This window comes from Gymnoscopelus microlampas (assembly GCF_963454915.1).
Source record: "Gymnoscopelus microlampas genome assembly, chromosome: 10".
Taxonomy (NCBI): Eukaryota; Metazoa; Chordata; class Actinopteri; order Myctophiformes; family Myctophidae; genus Gymnoscopelus; species Gymnoscopelus microlampas.
The window spans coordinates 50,218,903-50,245,805 of record NC_139947.1 but is presented as its reverse complement, the minus strand read 5'-3'; the positions used below and the strand labels follow the sequence as shown (position 1 = coordinate 50,245,805).

At 41.3% G+C, this 26,903-nt stretch overlaps 2 protein-coding genes across 2 annotated transcripts in view; both read right to left on the bottom strand.

Annotated features, from left to right (window-relative positions):
- The window catches only part of LOC311053451 (YTH domain-containing family protein 1-like), a 229,503-nt gene that overhangs the window by 61,384 nt on the left and 141,216 nt on the right, over nt 1-26,903 (bottom strand). The gene's annotated exons all lie outside the window — the stretch shown is intronic.
- Nucleotides 1,186-26,655, bottom strand: uckl1a (uridine-cytidine kinase 1-like 1a). The gene is made up of 14 exons (XM_084069005.1): nt 26,606-26,655; nt 19,189-19,379; nt 18,767-18,873; nt 15,784-15,954; nt 14,841-14,912; nt 13,618-13,807; nt 13,068-13,129; nt 10,470-10,594; nt 8,947-9,040; nt 7,948-8,010; nt 6,175-6,297; nt 5,117-5,224; nt 2,222-2,378; nt 1,186-1,557 (listed from the first exon to the last, which is right to left on the bottom strand). The coding sequence occupies exons 1-14, from the start codon at nt 26,650-26,652 to the stop codon at nt 1,481-1,483; spliced, it is 1,587 nt and encodes a 528-aa protein (XP_083925131.1). The 5' UTR covers nt 26,653-26,655; the 3' UTR covers nt 1,186-1,480.

Here is a 26,903-nt window from a genome sequence, read left to right as displayed (position 1 = left end):
GATAAATTTACCAAGGATTAGTCTGTGACGTCACTGCTAAAATACCAAGGATGCATCAGTGACGTCGCGATCATATTGATAATAACAGAGGCGCGAGAGACGACGTTACATTTTGAGGTTTCAAAGACCAATTCACACACTGCTTTGGTTGTGTATTGTTGTTCTGTTATTATAACTCATGACAACGTCAGGAACACAGTCAAACTTTATTATTCACTCTACACTCTGACAAGTGACTCTTCTTCTGTGAATGACATTCTGTATCTCCCAAAGCCCCATACTCAACAGCGCCCCCATGAGGCACATATTTACCATTACTGTTAAATTAAATGGTCTCGAGTGCGCAAGAATCTTGGCCAATGTGAATACTGGCCCTGCTGGGAGAGGCCAACCGTACTCGGGAACGCTTCGAATCAATCGGACCCAGTCTGAATCCGCCCTTAAAAACAGGGTACACCCAGTGCCATCGTTCTCTTACCGTTTACGCTGATCTGTTTAGAGCTGTAGACGCCTCAACAAGGACCCGGGTGTCAAAGGGTAAAAAATATCCTTTTTTTAATATATTCTTTATGATAAAAAATATCTCATTTATATGTCTCAATTGGCGCCATGGCCTGTAGCATAACAATAGAAATATGTTCAAACCCACCACAAATGACCAGAAGAATTATACAATGTCAAAACGTTGTACGTGATATTTTTTTAAACTTTAAACAATACGTTTCTTAAAAGGTTAAAGCTCTATAATCATTGCTATATAGAGTGCTTGTTCAATAACAGGGGTCTCCCCATCTCTTTAATAAACAGAAAATACATTTTCAGATGGTTCGTACATTTCATACAATCAGACCAAAGTACCCGTCTATCAGCTTCAATTTTAGGGTTCTTCTTTTGTTGTTGTTATTTTGTTATTTAAATTAATTTAAGTTTGTCTGTCAGCAGTTTTAAACACATACGACAGATCGACCAGTATACAGTAGAGCAGCAAATTGACACCTTGCTGACTCGCTGACTCGCTCGACCCCCCCCCCCCAAACAGACTCAAACAGTCAATACGCCATAAACCGGATGTGCCGTTTACGGTTTTCGACAATCGCTGATCGGGCTTAAATACGATGTGATACACGACACCGATGACTGTTCGTCACCCAGACTAAAGAAAATAGAAGTGGAGCTCTCCGTTCGTTTTTTATACCGTGTGAAAAAAATGTGTTTTGGCTGCATTAGTGCATTTTTCAAGCTAAAACCGGAAACTGGAAACGGAAATCGCTGAAATTGCTTCCGGGTGAAGCGGAGGTGAGTGGAAAACGAAACCTATCTCGGAAGGTAAATAAAACAGCGTGATCGTCTATTAAACAAATTAAACATTAGGACGCAGATCTGCGTCCTAGATTACTCTGGCAGCCCACGGTTTTATCTAATAGGACGCAGATCTGCGTCCATGGCAGCTTATGTGTTAAGACTACCTTTAACATGTGTGTTAACATGACGGCTCTTCCTCCCCGTCACTCCAGTTGTCAGATCCGTCTGTCCCAAAGTACCGGTCCCCGAAGTCCCCTGAAAATCACATAAAACATGACCTATGAATACTTACAAAAAAACACAGTTTGTGTAAGTCTTCCAAAAGTGGTGCAGGCTCCATCACACTGGGATGGCACTAGATCAGTGCTTTTCAACCTTTTTCATGCCAAAGATCCCTAAATTGATATACATTCGGCCGCGGACTGAAAATGTTTTGTGCCAGGAACCCCCAGAAGCAAAGATTTGAGTTTAAACAATTTTTCAAAAATAGCAGATCTACAAGCTCATAGCGCGGCACTCGGTGCCACGATATGAGCTTGTATATCTGCTATTTTTGGCACTGAGTATTTTGGTACTATGAGCTTGTAGATCTGCTATGTTTGAATAGCCAAAGATATCTTAAAATGACACAGATGCTAGCCCAGTCTTAACCCACTAAGACCTGGAACGCATCTGTGTCACTTTAGATTTCTTTGGCTATTCAAAAATAACAGATATACAAGCTCATAGCACGGCACCGAGTGCCGCGCTATGAGCTTGTAGATCTGCTATTTTTGAAAAATCGTGAAAAAAAATATTTTTTATTTTTTTCAAAAAACTGTTAGGATTTCGATTTTTGTTAAGAATCGCCTCAGGTCTTAATGGGTTTGGATTAAATGAATGCATTTCCTTTGCGTTGAACGCTACCAGACGGACGTACCGATGCCCGGGATGACATGCAGCGAGTCGTCCAGGCTCTTGTCCACGGCGGTGGTGATGATCTTGATCTGTGGGAAGGCGTAGGCCACAGAGTGGACCCCCAGCTCTGCCATCAACAGAGACACCAGCACGATCCTGTCCTCCTGGACCTCATGATCCTACAGGGACAGAAAACACCTGCATGGACATACATTTACTATTTTTGAATTGGAATCCTGAAAAGTAATATTTTTTATTCAATTTAAAATGCATTTAGTTATATAAACTTTATGAACTTAAATACAAATACATTGGACATAAAAAAAGACAATAATATTTTTATACTAGTCATTAAGCTACTAATATAGACTGAAGTAATCAAAGCGGGTCATGTTTGCATGTTTGGAATTGTAACAGCTGAAATAAATAATATATCAGTATTACGATATTAACCCGCGGGCCGCATTAACCCATTAAGACCGGGGACGCATCTGTGTCACTTTTTGATTTGAGCTAAAAAGCACTATTTTACACTTTGGCTATTCAAAAATAGCAGATATACAAGCTCACTTGTATATCTGCTATTTTTTTTTAAATCGTGAAAATGTGTGCAAATCTTTGAATATATATTTTTTTAAAGGGAAAATTTTTAACTCAAATCTTTGCGTCTGGGGGCCCCTGGAACAAAACTATTTTGAGATGGGGGGTCCGTGGCCAAATACATATCATTTTGGGGGTCCTTGACATGAAAAAAGTATGAGAACCACTGATATTATAGCAACATAACTTTTTTTCCAAAAAACATTTGTAGAATCCCCCGGAAGCAAAGATTTGAGTAAAAATGTATATATATTGTATGTAATATATATATTCAAAGATTTTCAAAAAAAATCAAAAATAGCAGATCTGCAAGCTCTCGCGCTATGAGCTTGTAGATCTACTATTTTTTGAATAGCCAAAGAAATCTTAAAAATTACACAGATGCGTTCCCGGTCTTAACACATCGGGTGCCAGCATTTTTTCATAACAACTTACCGTGGGTGCCAGCATTCTCCCCATTGACTGCGCTTTGCTGTTTAAAGCTTCCGCGTGCGTTACAAGCAAATCCACGCAAAAAAAGCATCGATTCATGTTGTGCCATGAGTCTGGCTACAGCCTGGAACCATAACATTCCCCTCGCGAGTTACAACGGGGGGGGGTCGCGCATCGCGCATGACCGGTTTTCCCCACAGGAAACAGATTCGGAGATATAGGCGTTTCAAAGTAGGAAATAGACAGGAAGCGGATGGGAAAAAAAAATGTGTTTCCAGTGAGCGATCTGGCACTTCCTTCGCAGGATTACAATGGGTGCTCCCAGAGCTGCTCTAGCCCCGCCCGCGCGGAGAAAAACGAAAAAAACAAAAAGACTAAACTCACGGTTCAGACCGTGTTCGGCACCGAAGCGCCACTATGTAAACACATGGTTCAGACCGTGTTCGGCACCCGATGTGTTAAGACATGACGCTCTTTTCTCCGATCTCACACGCCAAGGTATTAAACATCGTTTGTTATCCCCCTTGCCAGCGTAATTACCTAAATTAATTACAAAATAAATAGTCCCCGTGGGTAGGCGGAGGGATCTGTGTATTCAGAGGAACAACAACATTCCAACCGCGATCCGCCATTTTGGGGCTTTGGCCCGTTGAAAACGGTGGTTTTCAATGCAAAAAAACAGCAACTGTGTTAGAGGTGTTTTTCTGAAAATCCCATAGTCAGGGCGGATGGATGTGACATTTTTTGGATGATGTCACATCCACATACCGTACTTCTTCTCTGAGTGACGATGGATCATCCCAGAGCTGTGTTACGGTGCCTAAAACAGCGTGCCTGATTTTTTTAATAGAACGACTTGGCGGGCAAGTGGACTATTTAATAGAACGACTTTATGCGTCCATGGCGGGTCTTGTGTTAAGCTACTAATATAGACTGAAGTCATTAAAGCGGGTCATGTTTGCATGTTTGAAATTTTAACAGCTGAAATCAATAATATATCAGTATTTACGATATTAACCCGCGGGCCGCATTAACCCATTAAGACCAGGGACGCATCTGTGTCACTTTTTGATTTGAGCTAAAAAGTACTATTGTACACTTTGGGCTATTCAAAAATAGCAGATATACAAGCTCCAGCTCATGAGCTTGTATATCTGCTATTTTTTGAAAAATCGTGAAAATGTGTGCAAATCTTTGAGTATATATTTTTTTAAAGGGAACATTTTTAACTACATTTTTTGCGTCTGGGGTCCCTGGAACAAAACTATTTTGAGATGGGGGGTCCATGGCCAAATACATATAATTTTGGGGGTCCTTGACATGAAAAAAGTATGAAAACCACTGATATTATAGCAACATAACTTTTATTTTCTCCAGAATCCCCCGGAAGCAAAGATTTGAGTAAAAATGTATATATATATTGTATGTAATATATATATTCAAAGATTTTCAACATTTTTCAAAAATAGCAGATCTGCAAGCTCTCGCGCTATGAGCTTGTAGATCTGTAGATTTTTTGAAGAGCCAAAGAAATCTTAAAATTACACAGATGCGTTCCCGGTCTTGAAGAGTTAACCCATTGATACCTGGAACGCATCTGTGTCACTTTAGATTTCATTGGCTATTCAAAAATAGCAGATATACAAGCTCATAGCGCGGCACCGAGTGCCACACTATGAGCTTGTAGATCTGCTATTTTTGAAAAATCGTGAAAAAATATTTTTTATATTTTTTTCAAAAAAACTGTTTTAGAAAACATTTATTAAAAAAGGATTTAGAAAACATTTTAAGAATCGGACTCAGGCCTTAATGTGAAGGTGGGGGCCGCATGTGGCCCCCCCCCGGGGGCCGCCAGATGCCCATGTATGGTCGTCTCTCTGCGTACCAGCAGCACCCTCACGGCCATCATTGCGGCGGCGCCGGTGGACACGGTGCTGTCCATCAGGATGACGTGGTCGTCCCCGATGTCTTTGGGCAGACGCAGGTAGTGCAGCTAGGAGGAGAGGGGTTACCATGGAGACGGGGTCGGGGCAGAAAGAGAGAAGAAAAGAGAGAGGGGTACGTCTGGTTACCAAGGAGACACGGAGGACCAGGTGGGATGAATGAAACGCCAGCTAACCAACTCAGGGATGTCCCTGCACTCAGGAGATGTGCAGTGGTGTAAAGTAACTAAGTACATTTACTCAAGTGCTGTACTTAAGTCAAATTTGGAGGTACTTTTACCTTACTGGGGTATTTCCAATTGTCAATACTTTTACTTCTACTCCAACTCCATCTCAGAGGCAGATATTGTACTTTTACTCCACTGCAACTATTTGACAACTTTAGTTACTAGTTACTTTGCAGATATAAATGATTATATTATATAACATACATTAACCACTTCAGCCCTATTTTATACCTAGGCTATTTGAAAATAGCAGAAAATATCAGATCTACAAGCTCAAAAATAGCAGATCTACAAGCTCACAACGTGTCACGCGTTGTGAGCTTGTAGATCGACTATTTTCAAACATTTTTTGTACTTTTACTTTTGGTACTTTAAGTACATTTTGATACCAATACATTTGTACCTTTACTCAAGTAAATGTTTTATTCCGGACTTTTACTTGCAACAGAGTACTTCTACCTTGCAGTATTGATACTTTTACGTATGTAAAACATTTGAGTAGTTTCCCCACCCCTGGTCCTGACCCACTGTGTTAGTTTGGGCGGGTCTAGAGGTCTAGAGGTCTAGAGGTGTAGAGGTCTAGAGGTCTAGAGGTCTAGAGGTGTATAGGGTCTAGAGGTCTAGAGGTGTAGAGGTCTAGAGGTGTAGAGGTCTAGAGGTGTAGAGGTCTAGAGGTGTATAGGGTCTAGAGGTCTAGAGGTCTAGAGGTCTATAGGGTCTAGAGGTCTAGAGGTGTATAGGGTCTAGAGGCCTAGAGATCTAGAGGTGTTCACCTCAGGCTCTCCAGAGTCCACGTTGGTCTGGATGAGGATCTTGCCGATGCGAACGTCCTTACAGACCGCCCTGAGAGCCGGCTCCATGGTCTCCCCCGCCCGCAGCACAGACACGCCTGTGATCTGCACACACGCACACACACACACACACACACACACACACACACACACACACACACACACACACACATACACACACACACACACACACACACACATGAACAGCAGACACATGTTATCTAGACCAGTGGTTCTCAAACATTTCAAGGACCCCCCTTAACTCTGACAGTGTACACATGGAACCATGTATGGGTCAAAATTAGAAGCCCCTCAAGGACCCCTGACAGTCCCTAGACCCCACTTTGAGAACCACTGATCGACACACATACTGTATACTACAGTATAACAGACACGCCTGTGATCTACACACATACAGTATACACACGCACGCACGCACACGCACGCGCACACACACACACACACACACACACACACACACACACACACACACACACACACACACACACACACACACACACACACACACACACACACACACACACACACACACACACACACACGTCAACATAACTGGCACATGTGATCTACACACATACTTACCATGTAACGACGCTCAGTATACTAACAATCTTTAATATAAATGTACTCCAAACATGTCTATTTGTATTTAAAACTAAATACCAATACACCCACCTCCCAAATCATTTTAAATTGTATTTCCAGCCAAATTCCAGCTTTCACCCATATCCCACTAGGCAAGCAAACCAACTGCATGTCCCACTATGTACCACCAATAGGGGGCAGTTCGCCATCAAGTACAAAGGAGTTTCATTATGGAACGCTCATTTCAGTTTGGTGGCTACCACATCCTCCCTACCTACCTATAAAAGAAGCCTAATAAGTAAGTTAAATACCCAAATGGAAAACTAGACCAGCTTCCAAATAATTTTAATCCTTATTCACATGAATATGTAACAGCATAATTGTTTTTGCTTTGTTCAATACTTTTTGTTGTTTTGTTTTGTTCTGTCTCTTCTGCTCAGTCTTGTACTTTTATTTTTTATTTTTTTTATCAATGTCCTATACCCTTTCTCATAGGTATATACTTTTATATTTTCATTTTGTTTTTTGCTTTTTCTGTCTTTATTTTTAATATTAAATAACTCTTATTATATGTAATGTAAACGGTGAGGTTCTCACATAAGCCCCTCAGGGTTTCTTACCTCACCGGCACAACAACTATCACGTAATGTTTCCCTCGGAAATAACTAACATGTCTTGTAAATGTATACAAAAAATGTTGTGCAAATAAATCAAATCAAATCAAATCAAATGTAACAAACACTCCTGTGATCAATACGTACAACAGTTAGACACTCCAGAAAAAATAATTATGCAGGCGGCACTTTTTTTTCAAAAAGGGCACAGCGCATAATATGCACAGCGCATAATATGCACATCACATCACATAATTTCATCGCATATTTCCGCATATTTCGCAACTTTAGGGTGCGCTCCCACCAAAACATGGTCGGCTAGCATTAAACGCAGGTTGTGCGCGGCCACAGTTTTTTGCAGCCAGCGGATTCTAAAAAACGGGAGTGACGCGCCTGTCACTCACTTTCAGGACCCTCCTCGTAGCCCGCACCGCCTTCTGCCTTGAGCACCATGGTGCTTCCTGAGTCTTGGGACGGTCCGCCTTCTACTCACCCGATTGGACAGAGGGGGAAAATCGGAGGAACTGTCACTCACCCCTTTTCCGTTGTTGGTACGACCTTCATACGCCTGACCTTGTGGCGTCTGAACGCTGCACGGCTGTTACAGCATACAAACAAACACACACACACACACACACACACACACACACACACACACACACACACACACACACACACACACACACACACACACACACACACACACACACACACACACACACACACACACACACACACACACACACACACACAACCACACAAAGTTACTTCCTGGGCGAGGTAACAATATATTTCAGCTGACATTATGGGTGCAAAATGTAATCTATTATTAAAACAATTATTAAAAAAAAAAAAAATTAAGAAATATAATCGAGCTATTATAGCCGATCTATAAGCTCACAATGCGTTGTGATTTGACACGCATACCAGGGACTGGGGTCGCAAATTAGCCTCGGCTATAAACCCCATATACAATGCAACAATTTAATGTTTTATAACTTGATACAGTTTTTTGTATTGTCCCTGTCAAATAAACATATATATATATGAAATAAATAAAACGTTAAAAAAACTATTCAGTCTAATAATTTAAGTAGATTATTTAAAGAAATCTGTCATTAAATACACATCAGTCATTAAACATACAGAAATATTTATATTATATTATATTTCTTAACACTTTGAACACTCGATTATTTGATCGGTCTAAAAAGTAATGAAAAGAATAATTGCTTATAGAAAATAAACAGTAGTTGCAGCCCTTTCTGATATTGAAATGTAACTGGATATAACTAAATCTGATTTACACTTGGTTGTGCCCGGCGATACTGGGCCTCAACCAAATCTAATGCTTAATTCATGCTTTGTTGTCAAAAACTGCCGATCTACAAGCTCACAACACGTCACATCCGCGCCACGTGGTGAGCTTGTAAATCTGCTATTTCTGAGGCGCGACACCATCGTACGAGTTTGATAAAGTATAAACCAGCCTTTAATCAGACTTGAGGAGTTTGGGTTTGGCTTTTCTTCTCACCTGAGATGGCAGGAAGGTCAGAGCGTGTTCTATGAGCAGCCTCATCAGTCTCTTTGAGTAGAAGATGAACTCATCTCTGCTGGTGTCCTTGTTCCTTAAACAACATTAGATGGAAGAAAAATAACTAGCATTATCATCATAACAAAAATGCATATGGTTGTGGAGCATACAGCACTGCAACAAATACACATCCCTTGTTTCCATTGTTTCCCTCTTTCCAGTAAGTAAAGTAAAGTTAAGCAATAGTTAGTCCAGTCAGTCAGTCAGTCAGTCAGTCAGTAGCCTCGGTCCCAGCCTCACTTATCTGTGAAAAGAAGAGCCTGGTCACGACCTAAAGCAGCAAGTGTCTAGGAAGTCCTGAGTGGATAGGATTTCCGTTTCCCCCGGAAACGATATTTTTTGACCAATCACAACACTCGTTTCATTCACGGAGAATGTTAACAGATTTGTAAAGCATCAACGTCATTTCCTTGGGCGGTACTTCCGCCAAATTCAACCGTTTCCAGTTGTCAACTTCCTAGACAACCAACATCCCAGGTCTTGCCCAGTGTGGTCAGTCAGTAGTATTTGTCAGCCTGTCTGTCTGTCTGTCTGTCTGTCTGTCTGTCTGTCTATCTGTCTATATCAACACAATGCCATGTACCAGAAGATCATAAGAATGTGTAAGTCTAAATGTCAGCTCTTTTACTCTAGTTTAAACGATCAGCCATTTTAATTCCTTGAACGCGAGACACGGATTGAATACCAACCTGGCCAGGTTTATTTTGAGCTGTTTGAGGTTCAGCTTTTGTACCATGTAGTACATACAGCCAAAGTCAAGCTGAATTAAAACAGGCTATTCTTTGTTTTGTTTTTTCTTTCTTCTTCTTCTAAACATCCGGGCTTACAAGCCAGAAATACTACGTTTTTGTTCACCTTGGAAACAAATTTTGGTTAAGTCTTAGTCATAGTCTTTTGAATACAATTCCATTTAGTTTTAGTCATGTTTTAGTCATCTGAAATGTTTTAGTTTTTGCCTAGTTTTAGTCCTAGTTTTAAATATCATAAGATTATAGTCGACAAAATCTACAGTTGATTTAGTCGACTAAAATGTATTCTGGCGGGCCGTGATGGCGTCGTAATGGCTGATTTTACACTTGGTTGCATGCTGAAAATAGCCGATCTACAAGCTCACAATGCGTCGCGCTGCGACGCGTTGTGAGCTTGTAGATCTGCTATTTTCAGAGCGCAACACCCGAGCGCAACCAAACATAAAATGACTTGTCTTTTAGTTCTACTGGATCTATTCTCCACTAGTCCCTCACTAACATTTTAGTCTAGTTTTTATTTGTTGACAAAATTGTCAATATATTTAGTCTTAGTATTAGTCATCGTAGCTTGGTTTTTATTTAGTTTTCGTCAGTGAAAAAAGGTAGGCGACGAACATTTTTCGTCACAGTCGACGAAATCAACACTGCTTGGAAATAACCCTCATAATTTGCCTTTGATTTGACATACATATATATTGTGAATGCAGTACATACCGGATGATGGTGTGGAGGCCTCGAACCTGTGGCGTGCTCTCCAACACGCTGAGCGTCTGGGGGAGGGGCTGGGTTTGCTGGCCGGAGGCCAACACCGCCCTGCGTGGAAGGAGGAGGCGGCGTTGCTGTGATGTACTCACATTTTTTTACCTAAGTAAAAGTATCAATACTGCAATGCAGAAGTACTCTGTTACAAGTAGAAGTCTGGAATTCAAAATTGACTTGAAAAGTACAAAAGTATTGGTGTCAAAATGTACTAAAAGTTCTAAAACTAGAAAGTACTCAGAAAGTCTGCAAACGTATAAAATGTCATAGCAGATCTACAAGCTCACAATGCCTCGCATCGTGACGCATTGTGAGCTTGTAGATCGGCTATTTTCAAATGGACGAAATGTATATAGGGCTGAAGTGGTTAATGTATGTTTTGTAATAATAATCAAAATCAATAGCAACAAGTAACTAAAGTTTTCAAATAATTGTAGTGGAGATGAAGTGGAGTAGAAGTACAGTACTTGAGTAAATGTACTTACTTTACACCACTGATGTCATGTGACTTCTAAATGCTTCATTGTATACATAATGTATACATTATATATCAATAGGATGGAGTCTAGTCTCTCCAGACAGACTGTTGACTCACACAACGTTCAAATGCTTCTACCCAACAGTTTGTGCAACGCAAACGGAGAAAATGAGTGTAACGATTATGTCCCGCCCCTTACAGGGGTCTCTACGGTGAAACTATAGGATACCAGGTGCACAGTGAACCTGGCATCTGTGTATATAACACTGTGGTTAAGAAAACAAACATACACTAAGTAACGTACTTCCGTTCTGCGTTTGCAGTTGCGTAAATAAATCCTTCTGTAAATCAAATTAGTCGCAGCCCATCTAGCTAGCTGCTAAGCTCAATATGTATTTTAAAGATATTTCAAAATGTACTTATTGTGTACCGAAATGACAAAACAGACGATAACTTCTGTGTGCAGCTTTCCTGAGGTGTAGTTACAGACTCTAAGTAGCTCTGGAAGATTGTGTAATAGTTGTCTGGATTGAGAGACTAGAAGAAATATGACTTCACTAACAATGACTGAAACATGATTTTAGCAAGACATGCATGCCACGTATGTCCAGCATATATATATAATGTAAAAAAGCTACAGCAGTGGTTCTCACAGTGGGGTCCAGGGACCCCCAGGGATCCTTGAAGGAGTTCCAGGGGGTCCCCCAGCTAAATGAGTTAATATCATCAAAATACGGGTACGGGGGCCAAATACTTTTTAATTACAATGAAGGGATGAAGTTGCAATTAATTTGGGGGTTCTTGTCTGAGAACCACTGGGTACAGCAATGATAAAAAACAGTAACAAAAGGTGGGTTGATTAACCCATTGATACCTGGAACGCTTCTGTGTCACTTTAGATGTTTTTGGCTATTCAAAAATAGCAGATATACAAGCTCATAGCGCGGCACTCGAGCTTGTAGATCTGCTATTTTTGAAAAATCGTGAATATATTTTTTTTATATTTTTTTCCGAAAAACTGTTAGTATTTAGATTTTTTTAAAGAATCGCCTCAGGTCTTAATGGGTTAATATTACAATTATGATTGTACATGTCATACAGTACCTGACGCTGAGCTCGCGCTGCATGTAGGGTGTAGGGTGAGAGAGAATACATTCTGACTGGAGGAGCAACCATTCATGACAGACATTTTCCGAAGTAGCAAACTGGGGATGCTCGGATTTCCATTTACAGTTTTTCCTCAATTGCAATTGACCCATTCAATGCGGGAACGCATCTGTGTCATTTTAAGATTTCTTTGGATCTACAAGCTCGTAGCTTGGAGCTTGTAGATCTGCTATTTATTTATTTTTAATTGTGAAAAATGTTGCAAATCTTTGAATATATATATATTTTTTTAAAGCGAACATTTTTAACTCAAATCTTTGCTTCAGGGGGATTCTATAAATGTCTTCCAAAAATATATGTATTTGGCCGTAAATGTCTTCTAAATCCTAGCAGTTTTTAAAAAAAACTGATGTTGCTATATCAGACCCCCAAAAATATATGTAGGCTATTTGGCCGCGGACCCCCATCTCAAAATATGTTGTTCCAGGGACCCCCCAGAAGCAATGATTGGAGTTAAAAATGTTCGTTTTAAAAAGATATATATACATTCAAAGAATTGCACACATTTTCACGATTTTTCAAAAATAGCAAATCTACAAGCTACAAGATCTACAAGCTCATAGCGCGGCACTCGGTGCCGCGCTATGAGCTTGTAGATCTGCTATTTTTGAATAGCCGAAGAAACCTTAAAATGACACAGATGCGTTCCTGGTCTTAATGGGTTAAGCATTATACCGTTGCAATCGGTGGATTTTGCCTCGCACTGTCGAGAATGTTGAAAATGTTTCAGGCAATGGGCTTAAGCAAACTTGAGGAAAAACTGCAATCAAAGGTTGTATAACATTTTCAAACAAAACAGCAAAGTAATGGCATTGCATTGTAGAATGCAATGCCATCCGTGTCGCGTGTCACTGCAACATTCAGCCACACGAGGGCGCCGAGGAACCAGCAATAATGTGTCAACTCACCTCCTCCAGCTGACTGTGGACGTGTTGAGCTATCAGGTCAATGGCCACCATGTTACCACCACCTGAGAGAGAGAGAGGGAGGGAGGGGGGGAGAGAGAGAGAGAGGGAGAGAGAGAGAGAGACGAAGAGGGAGAGAGAGAGAGACAGAGACAGACAGATAGACAGACACAGAGATAGAGATATTATAAAAACGATACTATATATACACACACACACACACACACACACACAAAAATCGATACAAAAATAGCAGATCTACAAGCTCACAATGCGTCGCATCGCGACGCATTGTGAGCTCGTAGATCGGCTATTTTCAAATAGCCAAAGTTTAAATAGGGTTAATGTATGTTTTGTAATAATAATCTACAAAGTAAAAGTATAATAGGCTATTTGCCTCTTAGGTGTAGTGGAGTAGAGGTAAAAGTATTGAAAATTGGAAATACTCCAGTAAATGTACCACATTTGTTTTTACTTAAGTACAGTACTTGAGTGAATGTACTTAGTTACTTTACACCACTGATTTTTAGAGAAGTAACTCTGCTGATCTTACCTCTTGGCACAACGATATCTGCTAGCCTCATGGTCGGCTCAATGTATTGCTCAAAGGCGGGCTTCACAAACTTGTTGTACTGCTTGATGACGCCCTCGATGCCCCGCCCCCGGTCCGTGATGTCCCTGCGGAGGCGCCGCACCAGCCGGATGTCCGAGTCGGTGTCCACGAAGATTTTCATGTCCAGGAGCTGCAGAATGAGCAACGGATTCACCACGATTATCCCATCATTAAGACCTGGAACGCATCTGTGTCACTTTAGATTTATTTGGCTATTCAAAAATCGTGAAACATTTTTTTTAATATTTTTTTCTGAAAAATTGTTAGGATTTAGATTTTTTTTAGACGCGGCCTCAGGTCTTAATGGGTTAAGACCGGGCGGGAACGCATCTGTGTCATTTTAGATTTCATTGGCTTTTCAAAAATAGCAGATATACAAGCTCATAGCGCGGTTACGGTATGGGTTATGGTTTTTGAAAAGAAATCGTGAAAATGTGTGCTAATCTTTGAATATAGCCTATTGTATATATAATTTTCTTACTCAAATATTTGCTTCTGGGGGTCCTTGGAACAACATGTTTTGAGATGGGGGGGGTCCGCGGACAAATACATGTCATTATAGCAACATAAGTTCAAAAAAGAAAAAAAACTGTTAGGATTTTAGAAGACATTTGTAGAATCTCCAGGCAACACTGTGCTGAATCTCACTATCAAAAGTAGGCCAAAGTCACTTATAATTAGCGGACAAGGCAACACTGAGCGTGCGTACTTCAACGTGTGTGTGTGTGTGTGTGTGTGTCGTCATGCGGAAGTGAACTGCAAAAGTATTGGATAATAATTAGTTTCATATTAACTGCACATCGTGCAATGTACGACGAAGGTGGAAAAGTAGATGGTAACCTAGGGAGAGCCATGAGCGATTTTTGTAGCAAGTTGGGAGAGAATTGGACAACTGCTTGGCTCTGATCTAGTACGCATTGGGGCCGGGCTTGAATTAGTGTAAAAAGATTTGTCATATCTGTGTTGTGCAATTTTAGTGTACAAAGTCGAAAAGGCAAACAGAAATGTCATTTTTCTTTCAATGTTCTAATATTCAATACCCAAAACACAATCAAAATCATTAAAACACGATCATTTGTTTTGACAATTAATGGACAAAGGCAAACTGTCTTTTCAGTCAGGTTTTTCAAAAGTGAAAAAATAAAGCATCACATAAACTTTACCTGAAGCAGTTCTTTATCTGCAAAGGACATAATGCCTTCAAAGATGACAACACTGGCACCGTACACTGTTTTCTGTGCAATGGAAAGGAAAAGACAGTGAATGTTATTCTCCAAGCAGCAGTGGTGTAAAGTAGTGGTGTAAAGTAACTAAGTACAATTTTGTTTTTAATTAAGGGGCCAAGCACTTCAGTGCTGGTCCCTTCTTATTATTCTACACTATATTATTGAGGGGCCGAGGCCGTAGGCTCGGAACCTCTTTGTGTCTGTACACTTTCACTATTATTCTTCTGCTTCCGCCGTTTTTCGCAGTTCTGGCCTACCCGTGCTGTCACTTTTTACGAAACTCGGCAATTTGGTAGAGGGTCACGGAAAACGGTGAAGACACGAAACTCACAACCATTGGCCAAAGGGTGGCGCTATAGCACTCAATTGAAAATGCAAACTTTTAACAGGTATAACTCATGCCCTGTTTGACCTACAGCCATGAAACATCGATACACACATGCATCTCCTCATGCCTAACATTAGTGGTCTGACTTTTGACCTTTGACCCTTAGTCTAGATCTCCCAAATCAACCAGATCGAACTCCTCCTGGGATTGTTAAAAGCTTTTATGAGCCAATGAATATTGCAGTTTTATGACAATTATTCATCTGCCCCTAATACATACATGCAGACTCACATGTTTTTGAAACGTTGCAGTAATGTTCCAAATATCACTGAAACCAATCTTACTCCAATTGGCCAAAGCTATAGCAAGCGCTATAGCAATGTTTTGAAAATTCAAACTTTATACAGGCATAAGTCATGCCTCGTTTGACCGGCAGCTGTGAAAGTTGCTTACAAATGTGCCTTGACTCATGAGGAACACATCTATCACTTTGCAAAAATATGAGTACTTTTTCCACCACTGGTCCTTGGCCTGGTTTACAGGACGTCTCACCCAGTCTTTGTGTCGTCCGTGTGTGGTGAAGTCGTACACTGGGATCTTCACGCTCTTTCCCTGTTTGAGTTTCCTCAGCGTCGGAACGAGCAGCTCAAAGTCAAACGCTCCGGGATGATCAAAGTTGTAATCGTTGCTGGCTGCCAATGCCTGCTGCTCTGCAGATAACACCTGCAACAAGACACCACGCACGGAGCTTATCAATTCAATTCAATTCAATTCAAAGGGCTTTATTGGCATGAGAAAACATATGTTTACATTGCCAAAGCAGAAAGCACAATACAACAATACAGCAATACAATCAAAACAAAAAATATGTACATTTGAAAGTCAGAATCTTCAATAGATCAATTTCTATGTACCAAGATCACTGGGTGCAGGTCTAGTGCAGGAATATACACAATGATTAGTCTTTAGGGTGGTTGTGTTCTGTTTGATATCCTTCTCCTATCACAGCAACTCACGAATCTTGCTGCTGTGTTTGCAGCAGCAAGATTATCACCACCACAACAACACCACCAGAACACCACCAACAACAGCAACACTTAACCCTTTCAATCCGTGAGCACATCTGTGTCCTTTTTGGTTTTTTAGCTAACCATTATTTTATACTTTGGCAATTCAAAAATAGCAGATCTTCAAGCTTGTAGCATGGCACCGAGTGCCGCGCTACAAGCTTGTAGATCTGCTATTTTTGACAAATCATGAAAATTTGATAGAAAACATTGAAAGAAAACATTTTCAGCTCAAATCTTTGCTCCTGCAGGGGGTCCCTGGAACAACATATTTTGAGATGGGGGGGGGGGGGATTTGAGTTACAAATGTTCGCTTTAAAAATACAGTTTTTAGTTTGAAATATTCAAACTAAAGATTTGCACAAATTTTCACTATTTTTAAAAGAAATAGCAGATCTAGAGTGCCACGCTATGAGCTTGTATATCTGCTATTTTTGAACAGCCAAATGAATCTAACAATGACACAGATGTGTTCCCGGTCTTAATGGGTTAAAGAAACAGATAAAAAATAAAACTGCAGGAACAGAAATAATTGTCTTTGGTTAACTCATTATTTCTTCAAAGAAACGTGGTTACTGGAATTGTCCTGAGGCTGTCAGCATAATACACAGCTGTGTCTGTTAATGCACATAACTCCACCTGCTCTTTGCACTGGCTCTGCAATGCTGTTATTTTTTTAAATCTCTGAAATGTTTCTTAGCAGTTTCAGCCCATTCATTAAATGTTGATGTCACCAGGCATGTGGTACTGTATCCCAGTGTTGATTTCGTCGACTAAAACGATGACGAAAAATGTTGGTCGACTACCTTCTTTCACTGACGAAAACTAAATAAAAACTAAATAAAAACTAAGCTATGATGACTAAAACTAAGACTAAATATATTGACAATTTCGTCAACAAATAAAAACTAGACTAAAATGTTAGGGAGGGAACTAATGGAGAAGAGATCCAGTAGAACTAAAAGACAAGTCATTTTATGTTTGGTTATGCTCGGGTGTTGTCTGAAAATAGCAGATCTACGCTATCAGCAGATCTATCTAAAGCGTTGTGAGCTTGTAGATCGGCTATTTTCAGCATGCAACCAAGTGTAAAATAAGCCATTACGACGCCATCAAGGCACCGCCAAAATACATTTTAGTCGACTAAATCAACTGTAGATTTAGTCGACTATAACCTTATGATATTTAGTCGACTAAAACTAGACAAAAAATAAAACATTTCAGATGACTAAAATATGACTAAAACTGAATGGAACTTTATTCAAAAGACTATGACTAAAACTAAATCACAATTTTGCTGTCAAAATCAACACTGCTGTATCCAGGGCAAGAATATCAGGGAGGCCACGAAGGCCATGGCCGTCGTCGTTGCCCCTCAGTTTGGCCTTGTGCCCCTCAAAAGAATAACAAGCCCTGAGGCCACAGTGGCCTTAATGCCCCAGCTGACTGTACCACGTTCTCCTCTGTCTCTTTCTTGTCAATATGTATAGACACCAGTGTCTCTTTCTTGTCATGTAGTGTAGTGCAGTGGTTCTCAAACTTTTTCATGTCAAGGACCCCCAAATTGACACTTATTCGCCGCGGACCCCCATCTGAAAAGATAAGCCAGGGACCCCCATAAGAGAAGATTTGTATTGCTCTAGCAGTGATTCTCAACCATTTTAATTTCAAGGACCCCCAGTTTGACATGCATTAGGGCTACAGACCCCCATGTAATAGCATTCCTATCTCTGGGACCCCAATTCATATTGTAAAATCAATGTTAATTTAACTCTGAGAGTGTACAAATGGAACCAAATGGACCCGTTAGGGTCCATTTGGTTCCATTTGTACGCTCTCAGAGTTACAGACCCATAAGGGTCCATTTAGTTCCTATCCATCATTTAGCTGGGGACCCCCTGGAACCCCCTCAAGTACCCCTGGGGTAGGGCTTTCACGACTAGAGATTTTTACAGGTCGACTAATTTGACCCAGTGGTAGTCGACTAGTCGAAATTTAAATAAACTAAAAAAAATTACACAAATTTTTTTTTTTTTTTTTTTTGGGTGGCACTGTTTTAATACCATCCTACTACTATATTACTATTATTATTATCCTCCTGCCCTTATTTTTATGGCGATTTAAGGGAAGCGCTTCTGGCACAGCAGCACAGCACCACAGCAGCGTCTCCAAGGATCCCCATTATTGCCCAATAATAGGCTTTTATTGGGCATGCTTTTGACCCCCTTATGATAAAAAATAAAGTCAGGAGGATAATAATAATAGTAAGATGGGCCATTACTATAGCATTAAAAATTAAAAAAAAAAAAAAAAAAAAACTTTTTTTTCTTTTTTTTTTCTTCAACTATTCGACTAGTACCAAATAGGTCGACTAGTGGTTATACTAGTCGACTAGTTGGTGAAAGCCCTACCCTGGGGGTCCCCGGACCCCACTTTGAGGACCAATGGTGTAGTGTATAATAGCTCACCTTGTAGAAGGAATCCATAGACAGTAGCACAACCCATGGTACGTCCAAAGCCTCAATGATCTTATTGGCTACCGTGGTTTTGCCCGAGGCACTGCCTCCACACAGCCCTGTAGAGAATGTATAGATCATATATGATCATATATTATATGTATGTTTACATGATGTTTAACCTGACTACACAGCCCTGTAAAGTATCAATGATTATCATTGTGTGTTTAAGTGGTTTTCAACCTTTTTCATGCCAAGGACCTGCTATTTTTGAATAGCCAAAGAAATCGGAAAAAATGACACAGATGCGTTCCCGGTCACATCATAACAGTTACAAGTAATCTCTCAAGAACAGCAGAGGGCGCTGTTTTTTTTCCCTTTTTGCTTTACTATGGGTTCCCAGATTGCATCATCAGTGTGGTGATATACTGTACCGATGACGAAGGCGTCCTTAGAGTGCGCTCCGTGCTCGTTGTACCAGGGCGGGCGGCCGGCGGTGTAGATGGTGCGCGTTCCCGTGCGCAGGAGGGGCGGCTCCGTGGCGCTCATGGAGGTGGCGCTCTTCCTGCGAAGGGCCACGCCCACCGGGGGGAGGAGCCGGTCCAACGAGTCGTCCCCGCTGCCACTATATACAAACACAACCCAGACAATGTGGTGTTTGGTCAATTATTTGGGGGGCGAAGAAAGTAAAAATACCTCAAAATTGCACTTAAGTAAAGTACTTATATTTAGTTACTTTACACCAGTGGTTCTCAAACTTTTTCATGTCAAGGACCCCCAAATTGACACTTATTCGCCCGCGGACCCCCATTTGAAAAGATAAGCCAGGGACCCCCATAAGAGAAGATTTTACGGCTCTCTAGGGGTGATTCTCAACCATTTTAATTTCAAGGACCCCCAGTTTGACATGCATTAGGCTACGGACCCCCATTTAATGGCATTTATACCTCTGGGACCCCAATTCATATTGTAAAAATGGAACCAAATGGGTCCATTTGGTTCCATTTGTACACTCTCAGAGTTACAGACCCATAAGGGTCCATTTAGTTCCTATCCATCATTTAGCTGGGGACCCCCTGGAACCCCCTCAAGTACCCCTGGGGGTCCCCGGACCCCACTTTGAGAACCAATGCTTTACATCACTGCCAAGCGACCATGTGTTGTTGTGTAAGACAAACATGACAGAGGGACACGTCCCAACATGAAGCATGTTGACATTATTAACACATGGACATGAAACCTGCACGGTGACTCGTGCAGGGTGCTTTCAACCACACGTTTAGTAGTTTTAAAACATAATGATGTTAAGTAAAACTAAGTAAGTACAACTATTTATGTCTGCTGCTGTAATGTACACGTGTAATGTTCTCATTTCGAACACACATGTTAATACATAACAACTTCCTTTTTTATCTAAAAGGCAGTTTTATTAAAAATAAATAATTATATATATATATATATATATATATATATATATATATATATATATATATATATATATATATATATATATATATATATATATATATATATATATACACTACTTTGTCTCCATTCTCTTTCCTGCCACTCTCTGAAAATAAAAAAAATAAAATATATGATGACTCAAATTAAGCACTAAACCCCCTTAATAAAAGCTGAGCACTCATAAAATAAGAACAGGAAAAAAATCATCCACAGATCTGTCAGTGTAACAACAAAACATTTCCCCACGGGAACATTGGCACACAAAACATCTATGCCAACTACCAGAGGGAAGAAAAAACTGTTGTTCTGTTTAGTGATGGATAGAGATGAAGATAATACAAAGTAGAACCATCTTGTTATTTCCAACTGCATTCTTCACTGAAAAATGAACTAGAAAAATGAAAGAAAAACCACTGGGCATGACTGGGTGACCTTTTTTCTGCCTATTCGAAGATTAATCCAGAACAAGTCAATTCAACAGGCATGAGTCCAGTTCCAGCCCTAGCTGATCTACAAGCAAAAATGTCTCAAAAGGTTCACTAGGCATCACATTGCGACCTGTGAGCTTGTACTGTAGATTGATTGATTGATTGAATACTTTATTAGACAGAAATGTAAACAGCACAATTGTATAGTGATTGTCTGCTCACTTCTCCTTTCATCACTTCCAATTTCACTTACTTATCCTGTGTGAGTTCTCTCTCCTGATTGGATAAAAATTGGTACCTGACCTGAACATGTATGTTCTGTTTACAGAGAGCTGGGGAGACTTCTGAACAAACACTACTTACTACTGCTGCTCCCTTACTGCACACTAGTCCCTTACTAGCCTGGGCAGCATTCCATTTTTGGGTATATGATCCGGTCGGGAGCGGAAGTTAAAAAAAAAAAAGTGGCCGGATGGGCAGAACCGGAAAGACGTCTCACCCCAATATAGGTCCGTCCTAATAAAATCCTTGATGCGGCGTAGTTTAGCTTATTTTTTAAATGTAAATGTGTGTGCACTATCCAGAGACTATTTAGCGTCTGTATTATCCCACGGGGAAATTCTATTCCATTTAAATAGGGATTGGGGAACCAAAACAAAGCGGCACCGCAAAACCGGATGGGCAGAATCCGGAAAGATTCTTTTTTCATTTTTTCTTTTCAGTAGGCGTCATTAGACCGGATCATATGGGTCTTTTAGTAACGCATACCAGGCTTTCCTCCGAGGTGGAAAGACTGGTGATGCGAGGTTAGTCCCTTACTGCACACTACTCCCTTACTGCACCTTTAACATAGGAACATACAGTATTTCACTACTAGAGTACTGGCAGTGGTAGAATAGAATAGAACAGAAAAGTCAGCAAAAAAGAACATTTGTATGGCCAAGTACACACACACACACACACACACACACACACACACACACACACACACACACACACACACACACACACACACACACACACACACACACACACACACACACACACACACACACACACACACACACACACACACACAGGTGAAGACATCACAGACTGAGGCTTTATAACCTTTGCTTTTATGAAACATCTGTGACCATTAGGAGGTTTTATGGAAAATGCTTCTGTTCTGAACATATTGCTCGTTTGACCACTTCAAATGCTTCAAATCTTTAAAGGAAATAGCCGATCTACAAGCCTGTAGATCGGCTATTTTCGCTGCGCAACATGCTTCCATAGAAGACATGCTGCTGGCTTCTATGGAATCCAAATGACGTTTAATTCAATCGTGGCGACTGAGAACGTTTGGTTCTTACCTGCGTTCAGGCAGCAGGGACCAGCAGCCAGAGATTCTGGCTCCGCTGAGCAGACTCATGTCTGTCGACTGGCGGCCCGACGCCTCCATGATTGACACCCGTTAACTAACTAACTAACTAACTAACTAACTAACAGTACAACTTACTACAGGCCAGGCCTGCTTACAATCCTGGCTATGATACACAAAAAAAACTATGCACAAAGTCGAGCAAGTTCAGTCTTTGTATTCTGCTTTGACTCGATGAAAAAAACTCTTTATCGAGAGGAGGTCAGAATCTGTTTCTGCACACTGATATCTCTCCCTTTCTTTCTCTCTCTCTCTCTCTCTCTGTCTGTCTGTCTGTGTGTGTGTCTCTCTCTCCCTCTCTCTGACCACTTCAGTGTTTATTTAGAGAGAGGATTACAGGATCACAGTCAACTGACAGTAAAGAGCTCTTTTAGCTTGGTATTAATAGACACCTGTGCCATACTCTGCACAGCCTGCTTTCCAAGTTCATTGCTCTGACACGAACCACAACATAACCTGACTAGACCCCTGCTTCTCAAGGCGGGGCCCAGGGAGCCCCAGGCAGGGGTCCTTATTGAAGGCAAGGGGTCCCCATCCAGCGAAAAGAGAGAACCAGTTCAACCACTTAAAGGGGTATTTCACTTTACTACTCTGGTTTTTTGTGTGCACCACATCAGGTGTGTGCTGGCAGGTCGCTGAAAACAAGAGCGATTACCAACGGAAGCATATTAGGGGATTTCGGGCACATTTTTTGGGGGGGCGCTACCCACACGTTTAGCTGTGTTGCTCATTCCACGAATCCTTACAAGCTGTACCTCGTTGTAAGGGTGATATATAGGGTAAGGGTGCAACACTCAGGTCCTGGACCAGGTGAGACGAAGGAGGGGCCCGGCCAGGAGGCCATCCACAGAGCCTTGTCCCTCCACGTTCCAGAGCCTCCCCCGATCCCGGCGGACTAGTTCCGGAGAAGCGGACTGAGGGGCCCCGTCTTGCCCTAAGAGGACTGACCGTGGGTAGCTACTGGGACATAAGTCGGGGCTTGATCAACCCCGGCTGGGTCACCTGGGCGAGGGTGTATGTTTGCGACACCCCGATGACCCCAGGCTACAACACTGATGATACGTCCCAGGTGCATCCACGTGATGTTTTTCATGTATTTATGTTAACGATAGGACATCAGCATGTGACTGCAATTTGTTCGTGTTCGCGGATGACTCAGCTCTGCTGGTCTCGGGCAAGGATAAATTGCAGGTTGAGGAGGAGGTCCTTAGCTCTGAACTCGCCAACTCGGTCAAATCTGCACCTGGCTCTCTTGACAACAAACTATCATTACACCTGGGTAAAACTGAATCAATTATTTTTGGGTCCAGAATTAAACTCAGCAAGGCCAAAGACTTCACGGTCAGAGTGGGTGACAACAATGTTATCACAAGGAAAGAATAAATTAACTACCTGGGTTGTAATTTTAGAGGACAATCTTTCCAGTGAAAAAATGGCAACAAAAGTAATCAGGAAAGTCAACCAAAGAACAAGATTTTTGAGCAGGATCTCCTCGTTGGTCAGTAGAAATACACTGAGGACTCTATCTGGAGCACTCATCCAATATCACTATGACTATGCACCACAAAGGCCTTAAAAACAAAGCTTCAGACCTCTCAAAACAAACTGGTAAGGTTACTACTTGGCCTAATGGCCTCACACCTAGAACTCATCTAACCCCTGCTCCTTATGCTAGGGTGGGGTGGCTCAGGGTAGAGGACAGAGTACAGCAACTTGCAATGTACAAGATACACATCATAAGAAACACAAAGACACCCATGTACCTGTCAAACTACTTCAATAACGTGAAAGACACACACAATCACAACACCAGAGAGGGAGCTCCACAGATCTCATTCAACCCAGATTCGGCACAAACATGGGGATGAATTAATTCTGCTATTATGCCACCAACATGTGGAATGCCGTACCACCATCAGCCATCAAAAAGTGACTCCTCCTCCTTCAAAACCGCCATAAAAGAGCACCTGTCTGCAATGTGTAACTGGTCCTAGTAAATTAAGCTTAAGACCAAAAATCACCCCCCCCCCAACTGTTTACTGTACATATACGTTTTATTGCTACTGTACTAGTGTTGATTATGTCTTATATATATCGTATATTATTGTATGTCTTTAAATATCTCGATAAATTGAATACACCACAATGGAAACATAAGGTATCCTTTTAGCATCATTGTATGATTCGTTTGTACCACTGTACTATTTGCAAACTGTTAATAAAGTATTCAATCAATCAGTCAATCAATCAGTGAAGATATGGTGGGCTATTGATTCCATATCGATCAATTTGATGATAACAAATCGTATATTTCCACCTGTTTTCAGGAGATAAACGCGCTGAACGAGATGCACTCAGGGTTCATCGACATGCCAGCTTGTGGTGGACATTTCTGTCAAAATTCTATTATTGCCATGGACATAGATATGACCATAAACAGAGCTGTAGCCCTAAATGTATACTAATAGTGCCGTGGTCCTCAAAGTGGGTTGAGGGACCTTCGGGGTTCCTTTGAAGGTGGTTCAAATGGACCATTATAGGTGTGTAACTCTGAGAGTGTACAAATGGAACCAAATGGACCCGTGTACACTCTCAGAGTTATGAGGGTCCTTCCTTGAAAATACCAAGTTTGAGAACCACTTCACTCCTATGTGTCAAACTGTACATCAGGGGTCTTCAACAGGGGGTCCGGGACCCCTAGGAGGTCCTCAGAGTTACTACAGGGGGTCCGCCAAATCTTTGTGTGGGATGATTTTTCTTTTTACATTAACCACTTGAAACCTAGCATCCCTTTTCTGGGGAGAACTTTAGCCAAAAATAGCAGATCTACAAGCTCACAACGCCTCGCAGCGCGAGGCGTTGTGGGCTTGCAGATCTGCTATTTTTTGGCAAAGAGGTATAGATGTAGAGGGAAAAAAGAGCAGACCAGGTAAACCAAAAAAAGTATAATCTGAAACACAATTTTTTTGCTGTAGGCCTACATAGTCATAGTAAATCAGTGTCATACGTGTTCTGAAGAAAACCTGGAGACTGACATTCAGTAATTGGGTTATCTTGATCAAAATAAGAACATTATAGCCTTGGATCAAGACTACCATATATGTATTTTATCGATGTTGACATTTTTATATCTATGATAGTCTTGGCTGCGGGTGTGCGTCCTGCTCACCAGTTAAGTCCGTACTTAACGTACCAACACAAATATATGAGCAGCTTACCCGGTTGCCCCAAATGTTAATTCACCCTTCGGACTCTTTGTGCACTGTATTAGTCCGTGTTTTTCAATAGATATGTGTTTTAATCCCGTCTGTGGCCGAACGCCACGTTTACTTCCTGTTTACGTTGAGTGTAATACCGGCTTTCACCGGATGCGCCCCGTCACTACCACCCATTGGGAACTTCCGACAGAATCCAACACAGACGGGATTAAAACACTTCTTTACTGAAAAATACGGACTAATACATTGAACAAAGACTCCGGACCGCTAGTTAACATTCGGGGCAACCGGGTCAGTACCTTATATATATATTTGTGGTACATGTACGGATAAGTAGAGGATTTACTGGTAAAAGTGCAGGAAGCACTGGGGGGTGCAGGTCAAGACTATCGTAGATACTAGCCCCTGCGGAACCTCTCCCTCCGCTGTATAGCTCCGAGATGAGGTTCCTCGTTTGTTTATGCCGTTTGAGCAGGACATTGTCGCACATTTTCCACTTTACATGTTTCTTACCCCTTTCTGCACATCGTATCCAAAAAGTAAAGCATTTCCGCCATTCTCTCAGATGTTTTATGTTCTAGCGCACCATAAAATCTATCCAACGAGTTGAAGAAAGTTTTTAATTTGCCTCGGTCTTCATCCGGTTACATGTTTTTAAGACATTGCGCAAGAGTTGCGCCCGTAGAGATAACATTACTGATTCCACTACTGGTCAAATGTTGAATTGCATCTTCTAATGCAAAATATTATGGAACCGGCTGAGGACAGAGGCAAACTAAATACTTTCTTCAACTCGTTGGATAGCTTTTATTGTGCGCTAGAACTTAAAACATCTGAGAGAGTGGCGGAAATGCTTTACTTTTTGGATACGATGTGCAGAAAGGGGTAAGAAACATGTAAAGTGGAAAATGTGCGACAATGTCCCACTCAAACGGCAGAGGGAAACGAGGAACCTCATCTCGGAGCTACACAGCGGAGGGAGAGGTTCCGTCGGAGCTACGTAGATACGAAAGTAAAAAGTCAGACTCGATAAAAAATACATCTATGATAGTCTTGATCCAAGGCTAATGACATTTGAGAGCCTGGACTATCACAAACAGGGTTATAGTTTATATTATGTACGTTTCATTTCCATCACAGAGTCAGAGAAGCATCATAATATTCTGCTGTTTGGTTCGTGATAGTAGGAGGAGTCACTCTGTCTCCACTAATCCCTCCCTCCATTAAACACTAAACACGATTCAAACCCTCCATTGTAATTGTATTTATGTTATATTATTATCTTAAATGTTTATTTAAACATAAACTCGTGTACCTGTCCGACAGGGATGACATTTGTTTCCCCCGTAACGCCGTTTCCATGGGGATTCCTGACACTTCCTAGTCTACTGGGTGAAAAACGGTCAGTTACGTAAAAACCCCTGCAGTGGAATTCTGGGTAATGGAGTTTCCTTTCCGATACAGCATTGTCAAGAGCATTGGTTCTCAAAGTGGGGTCCGGGGACCCCCAGGGGTCCTTGAGGGAGTTCCAGGGGGTCCCCAGCTAAATGATAGATCAGGCACCAAATGGACCCTTATGGGTCTGTAACTCTGAGAGTCTACAAATGGAACCA